Below are 8,063 nucleotides of genomic sequence, written 5' to 3' on the forward strand. Positions count from 1 at the left end.
TTAGGGGATGCTGTATTTTGTAGAAAAAAAGATCATCTTCAGGTGACATTGCTCTCATGAAACGTTCACTCTGAGAGACACTAATGAAGTTCTATTATATTTCAGTGTTTCGTTTTCCACTTGCACACAGGTGTACGAGCTGGTGGTGGAATAGGTGAGTAGTTGTCGTGTTGACCTGAAAAATCATGTCTGCTACAAACATGGCAGAATGTTTGCATCTAAGTTTATACTTTAAGCCTTGTCTTCTTTTATGTCCTTTATTTCAGAGCACATGCATTGATTAAAAAAAGTTACTCCTGTTGCATCAAGGATGCATATCACCATGGAGATTTAGAATGGAATATTTTACTGGTACTTTGGCATTTTCTTTAAATGACCAGGAAGCAATTGAGTGTGTGTTTGTTAAGACTTGAGGTCTAAAGTTACAAGTTTGAAAACCTGTAGAATTTCGTATATAAATGTTATTAGTTTTGTATGTTTTGAAGTTAACTATGAGTTTATTGGTGCAGGTGACGAGATAGAAGCAGCGGACGGGGATGTGTACGAGGTGTACCGTATCCTGTTTGATATCACCTTCTTCTTCTTTGTCATTGTCATCCTGCTGGCTATCATTCAGGGTAGGTAACTGCTGTTGGTGTGAGTGCAAATGTTGTTTATAATTGTTTTGTTTTTTGTGGAATGTCAAACTAGGCAATATTCAAGCTATATAACAGCAGGTAGTAAATACTTGAATCTGAATCCTGCAGCAGACAAACTATCCATATTATAAACAAAATGTTACACTATCCGTGTATGATGACACACCGTCAAACATGTCAATGAGCTTGACCATATGATTTGGCTGTTACAACAAGTTTATTGAAGTATTCATAAATGTGATCATTTGTTTGTTAATGACTGATGTAAGGGAAGGTGTTTATCCGCATTTTAGCTGTAACCTGTGGTCGATAATGTGAACTTAAGCTTTCAGCAGCCATTTTGAACACCTGATTCTCATTTTAGTCATTAAACTACCAGAAAAAGTTTTGAGACTAATTTTTCTCTATTCTGTAACTTTGCTTAACAGTGTATTTTGTTGTTTTAGGTTTGATCATCGACGCCTTTGGTGAGTTGAGAGATCAGCTCGAACAGGTGAAGGAGGACATGGAGGTATGTAGCTGGTTGTCATGGAAACTACTGCAAATATATGTGGACTAATTATAAGGAGTATTATAGTAACATAATAATACACTTGTACTCACAGATTACAGGCATTCATTCATCACTTGACCTGTCTTTCCAAAAAGTTACATCTGTGCTTGAAAGATGCCCATATTTATCAACTTTTACAGCATTCATGGACAGAAATTCACTTTCTTTTTGTCATTTTAATGTTCAATGTTCTTTTTCTCCAGTCCAAGTGCTTCATCTGTGGAATAGGGAAAGAGTATTTCGACAAAGTGCCACATGGGTTTGAGACCCACGTACAAAATGAACACAATTTTGCAAACTACATGTAAGTATTTTGTCCCTCTGATTATCTTGTCTTCATCATACTGCAGCACTAGAGAATGGGTGGTTTGCTTCAGTTTCTGATTGAATGGATAGAATAGGTCTTCAGCAACCCATACTTGCCACAAAAGGCGAATAACGGGTTCTGGTGGTCAGACTCGCTGACTTGGTTGACACGTCATCAGTTCCCAATTGCGCAGATCAATGCTCATGCTGTTAATCACTGGATTGTCTGGTCAAGACTCGATTATTGACAGACCGCTGCCATATAGCTGAAATATTGCTGAGTGCGGCTTTAAACTAAACTCACTCACACTCACTCTGATTGATAATCATTTGGTTGGTTTTATAAGCCACAATCAGCAATATCACAGCTATAGAACGGTGGTCTGTAAATAATCGATTCCAGGCAGTGAGGTAGCCTAGTGGTTAGAGTGCTCCCTCGTCCCATCGAAACTGGATTGATTCTCCACTTGGATGAAATGTGTGAAGATTGTTTTAGTGTCTACAGGTGTAATTTTGCTGGAATGTTGCTAAAGGCTCACTCACAGTCAGGACCTGGTGTTTACAATAGGTCCTCTGCAACCTATGCTAGTTGTTGGAAGCAAGTTACTGGATTGAGGTATTAGGCTCAGTGACTTGTTGATAGTGTGTCTCCTACCCCGATGCTGTGGCTCATATGGCTTTAGCATTGAGTGTGGTGTTGAGCAGGAAAACGGCAAATGCTGACTAAGCAATAATTTAAGAATGAGGACTATTTTTATGGATAAACAACTTCTTTATTCTGTATAGGCGACGTTTCGATATAGATTCTAGCAAGTGGTACATGAGAGGTAATGGGGATGAGGCGAAATTGAGTTGTTTATACAATAGAAGAGGAGGTTGATAACACAGGATGAAGTAGGTAGATAGGAAGCCAGTAAAGGAGATGTACATGGTTGTATACATAAGAGATCTCTTATTTGTATACATCCATGTACATCTCCATTACTGTCCTCATTCTTCATCTACCCAACTTCTAGAATGCCAATCAAAGAAGTAAGTAATAATTTGTATGTCTGTCTCTCCCCAGGTTTTTCCTGATGCATCTCATTAATAAACCGGACACGGAGTACACCGGACAGGTGAGTCACAGCAGTGTATATACTACATGGTCTAAACCATGCAGGGTTACGACTGGTATTCCATCTACATTCTCAGCTTCAGGACTGGGCAGGCAGAATGACTAAATATGAATATTATGGTCACTTAAAGGATAATACCAGATGTGAATTGACAAATAAATGTTAAATAAGTTTGTTGAAAAATCATTGTAATTACAGTGTGCTTGTAATGTAACTTGACGTCTCATTTACAGGAATCCTATGTGTGGGAGCTGTATCAACAACGCTGTTGGAACTTCATCCCTGTTGGAGACTGTTTCCGCAAACAACACGAAGATGAAGTTTCTCCGCACTAAAACTGTCAGTGAATCGCAGACTCTTTTACTCAATATCTGTGCAATAAGAGACAGTGCCAATGGCCAATTTCAAGGAGTGTACTTTGTTCCAAGAATACGGCACCAAATCCTTGGTCTTGGAAAGATGGATGGAAGAAGTTGGTTCCATATTCTTGTGAGGAGGATTAAGATGAGAGTGATAATGCTCTCCTAAATGCTGAATTTTGTGAGAGAAACATTACCTGTGCCAAAGACACGTGAAGAGAATGTGGATTATTTTATTTCTTGTACAAACATTTATTCAACACTTTGCAGATGCTGCAGAGCCTGCTTGTATTAAATACCATGTTGCTATGACAACTGCCATTGTATCTGAAAGAAATAATCCTCTTTTCTACATCCTACTGTGTAAATTATATAGAAAGATACCCCATGACAGTTGACCTGACATTAAAATTTTTGTAATTGTAAATGTTTGTACATTTTGTAATATAAACTAGATATTAATACACGACTGTAAAAACACAGATCAGACATGACCTGTACAGTAAACATAGCGCCTGACCTCTATAGCGCCAAAGGTTCCTATGACCAGCTGTGCTTGGAAAGAGTAATGTACATATTTGCACTTTTATGGCGTCAACCAGAGCTACAAAGTACAAACCTGTTTTGTGACAATAACAAACTGATTATGGCAATGCTGTTATTTAATAACACTTGAATTATCTCAGTGCTGTGCCTTTCACTCAAGGTGACGCACAACGCTCGGAGTATTACAATGAGGCGTAGACAGTGTGATAGAAGAGTGTTGTTCTATTATGTTACTTAGCTAGTGCCGAGATGCCAACCATTTTCAACTTTCAGAATTATTACGAAGATTTACACCAAGTTCATCAATACAGTTATGGGAAATGACAAAGGTTGTCAAAATATCGGGATTATAATTATGACATCTTTACCATGTCATGGTGGTTGCATTGAATATAGAAAACATGTTGGTTAAAAACCCAGACAGTATATACATATGACAAGTTGTAAGCAAGTTGTATTTTACAACATCAACAAATGATTTTTATCCAGTGTAGTGCATGATACAAGGAGATTACCACATTCACTGGACATAGTTCTATCTTGTCAAGCTTACACATGATTGGAGTTCAGGTGATACAGTGTAAAAAATTATACATTTTGGCGAAAGAATTCTTTTCATCACACTAATGATGGTTACTATATTTAGGGGAAACAAGTGAAGGTAATGTTCTTTGTGGATCAGATATTCCTAACCACTAATCAGGGTTGGCATCTCCGTGAGTGAATGACGTTATATTCTAGTATGCAGAAGTGTGAGTCCATCCAATGCTTATAAATACATCTATTTGATGGAGATACATAATTGCTCTGGGGGAGAAGCTGATAAAAGAGATTTCACAAGCATTCATATAAGCTTGTTGAGTTTCTAATGCTTGAAACTCTTTTCACTGCTAGACACATTTTCAGAGTTTTGTGTAAAACAGATTTGGCAGTTTGGAATGTTATTTTCCTCCAGTGAATAATTTTGGTAACATGTACAGTATAAATACACGAGTTGTGTACAGTTTACATCCTTAATATAACGTTGTTGTACAGCAACTTCATGTTGGACATCATAGTTCTAGGTGCTGAAAAAGGCTTGTGTTATAAGGTTGAAGTGTTGAGCACTTACCTTTTGAATGTAATTTATTTCTATTTATTAATGGTGTAATCATATTCCCTAGTAACTTATTGTGGAGAGTTGATTTGCAAAGTGCAATAGCGTTTCCATATTGTTTTATTTACTAGTTGTTTTTAATAGGGCTTCTAGTACTAAATCAAAATGTTTTATATCAATGTTTTCTTTTACACCAAATTTGAAGTAGATGGCATCATAAATCTATTTTTCCAAATGTGCAATAAGTCAGCAAGATTTGCTTCACAACTGTTGATATATTTATATTTCTAGTCTTTTGTTACATGTAACCTGACATTTGGATCTTGTACATTTTTCAAAGTTGTTGTTTGGTGGCGCTGATGGCAGTGGGCTGTGTAGTACACTGTGAAGAAAGAACAGATTTTGCAATTTCAAAGCCAAATTTTGTAGCTTCTCGACTTGTCAAAACGGCAGTGTAACTATGTCTGCGAGGATGGTCTTCCCACTGGTGGCCTGGGCGAGGTAGAACTCTGTGTGTGTGCCATGTATCGTATGCCTTCATGTCATCTGGATTGTTGCACTCAACCTGCACTGTCTGGGAACCAAACTCTTTTGGTTTGATTCAAGAAAGGTTTGAATAATAAAGTTTGAAAAATAAATGTCATTGTTTTATTTGCTGAAGGTGTGTAGTAAGTGAGTATTGTTTTACGCTGCTTTTAGCAATATTCCAGCAATATCACGGCGGGGACACCAGAAATGGGTTTCACACATTGTATCCATGTGGGAATCGAACCTTGGGCTTCAGCGCTACAAGCAAATGTTTTAGCCACTAGGCTACCCTACCACCCCTTATTTGCTGAAGGAGTGAGTGCAACTGTTTGTTTGTTTGTTTGGTTTGTTTGTTTATTACGCCCCAGCCATATCCCAGCTATATGACTGTCTGTAAATAATCTAGTCTTGACCATACAATCCAGTGATGAACATCACAAGTATCGATCTGAGCAATTGGGGCAGGTGTTTAATATTTTCATGACATTGATATAATTTTGACCAGGCAAACCAGTGACTGATAGCAAGAGCAACCATCCACACCATCACGATATGATGACATAGTTTGAAAAGTCACTAAGTGTGCGAGTCCAGTTTATGCCGCTTTTAGCAATATTCAAGCAATATCTCAACGTGGGACACCAGAAATAGGCTTCACACATTGTACCCATGTGGGGAATCGAACCCGGGACTTCAGCGTCACGAGCGAACGCTTTAATCACTAGGCTACCCCACTGCCTCAAAAAGTCACTAAGTCTCAACACCTGTGGGGATCCAGGTCATATTACAACCCAAGCATCCCATTGGCTGCTCATCATATCATCCACCAATAGTAATTCATGTACCTCACAACTTATGTCCGCTGTGAAGTGTAGACACTTTTTTAAGTCAACAAATCAAGCCAAGGCTTAGTTCCACTGAAAAAGAAAACCAACTGGTACCAAGACCAATGAGCACTGCATGACATCACACAAACAGCTGAGATATATACTTCCCATGAAAAGTTTAGGACCGCCTCCGTGGTGTAGTGGTTAGAGCGTCCGTCCAGAGAGCGGAAGGTCGCGGGTTCGATCCCGGACCGCGTCATACCAAAAGACGTTAAAATATGGTACTTGTTGGTCCCTGCCTGGCTCTTGGCATTAATGGGTACAACAAGGACTGGTCGGCTCGGAGTCAGTATAATGTGTCTGAGTGGGGTATTCATGCTTCACTGCGGCATGGTATCTCAGTGGGCTGGCACAGATTCGGTCTGGGTTAGTACAAGCAGCCGCACATGCACATACACACACATGCACGTCGTCATATGAGCGAAATATTCTCAAGCACGACGTAAAACCCAATTTCACCTCACCTCACCTCATGAAAAGTTTAGACTCACTAGTGTAAATATAGCCACTACTTCTGGCAACAGTTCTAAATTTTGTAAAATACGGGGGTGGCATCAGGAAAATCTATTTTCAGCTGAAAACCTAATATTGTGTCACCGAATGGGGGGTTTGAAGTGATCAATTTGAGATAAAATCGGCGGAAATCCGTGGATCTGTTGAAAATTGCCATCCCTGAAAATATTCCATACTGTTTAGAGGTACTGTTTACACATGAACTGATGTATTGTAAAACACATTCGTAACGTTGAAAAGATTGTTGTCATGAGTTAAATAAATGATAAAAATCAATGAAAATTTGTGAATTCTTAACAAAACTTTACAGCAAAACGCAGCTGTTCACATGCACGATATTTGCAAATGCTTTTCAGCAATTTGATGCATGATCCTCATGCAATTCATCTGCATAAGGTTTGCAGTTGGTTCCCCCAAGTTAGTGGAGAAATCTGTCTTCGATGTAACCATATATATATATATATATACACACATAACGTACAGTGGGTGTATTAAGTGAGTCTAAACTTTTGATGGGAAGTATATATATCTCGTGCTACAGAGTTGCAGCCATGTAATGTCAGTATTGTTTCTGTAGATTGCAACAATATGTTTCTCACAACAATGTGTTTAGCAACAGAAAAGTGAAAGTTCTACGTTGCATTGATATCGTTGCAGACGTTATGGTAATTTACAACATAAAACTGTACTAGCTCAGAGTACTGGATATCTGTAGATGACCAAACATTTGAAACCTTGGTAAAAACTGGAACAACTGTTCAAGTTTGCTGTTCGGAAACCATACAAAACAACAAACAAATGGAAAATAAATGTTTATTAGTGAAGGTTCAAATAACTGAACATAAAAGATATATTACTTGACATAATCCCTCAAACCAACAGATTTCCCCTATCACAGCTGTGCTGACGAATGTAATCATAAGTAAGAGATCACTACGCACCAAGTTAGATGACAAATAAATGCCGACAAAGGTGAAGTTGGAGATGGGTGAGCTGGTTCTGATATTACATAAACACATTAGGATTACAAATTGTATTATGTGACCAATCACTGTTACACCATATTTTAGAAACAAAAACTATTTTGAAAGCCTTTAGCAAGAACAAGACATGTTTGATATTCCTTATACATGTATATGATATTTATGAAGAAAAACTCAAATCTATGTTTTAGACATAGAGTGAGTTAAGTTTTACGCCACACTCAGCAATATTCCAGCTATATGGTGGCGGTCTGTAAATAATCGAGTCTGGACCAGACAATCCAGTGATCAACCGCATGAGCATCAATCTGCACAACTGAGAACCAATGACATGTGTCAACCAAGTCAGCGAGCCTGACCACCCGATCCCGTTAGTCGCCTCTTATGACAAGCATAGTCGCCTTTTGTGGCAAGCATGGGTTGCTGAAGACCTATTCTACCCCGGATCTTCACGGGTCAGACATATCTAAAGTAACTTTAAAAACTGTGAATAAAAAACATGTTTGAAGTAACTGCTCAATTTCTGATTTAGGTAC

The 8,063-nt window shown here is 38.4% G+C and overlaps 1 protein-coding gene across 1 annotated transcript in view; it reads left to right on the top strand.

Annotated features, from left to right (window-relative positions):
• The window catches only part of LOC124276127 (ryanodine receptor-like), a 202,291-nt gene extending 197,037 nt beyond the window's left edge, over nt 1-5,254 (top strand). Inside the window, 6 exon segments of the mRNA XM_046711794.1 lie at nt 106-154; nt 510-617; nt 1,085-1,149; nt 1,395-1,495; nt 2,564-2,615; nt 2,849-5,254. Of these exon segments, the coding sequence (XP_046567750.1) occupies nt 106-154; nt 510-617; nt 1,085-1,149; nt 1,395-1,495; nt 2,564-2,615; nt 2,849-2,950 (477 nt within the window). The 3' untranslated portion in view covers nt 2,951-5,254.
• Nucleotides 5,255-8,063: the final 2,809 nt, after the last annotated feature.

This window comes from Haliotis rubra, unplaced genomic scaffold (genome assembly GCF_003918875.1).
Source record: "Haliotis rubra isolate DU_JTF1 unplaced genomic scaffold, ASM391887v1 Scf206, whole genome shotgun sequence".
Taxonomy (NCBI): domain Eukaryota; kingdom Metazoa; phylum Mollusca; class Gastropoda; order Lepetellida; family Haliotidae; genus Haliotis; species Haliotis rubra.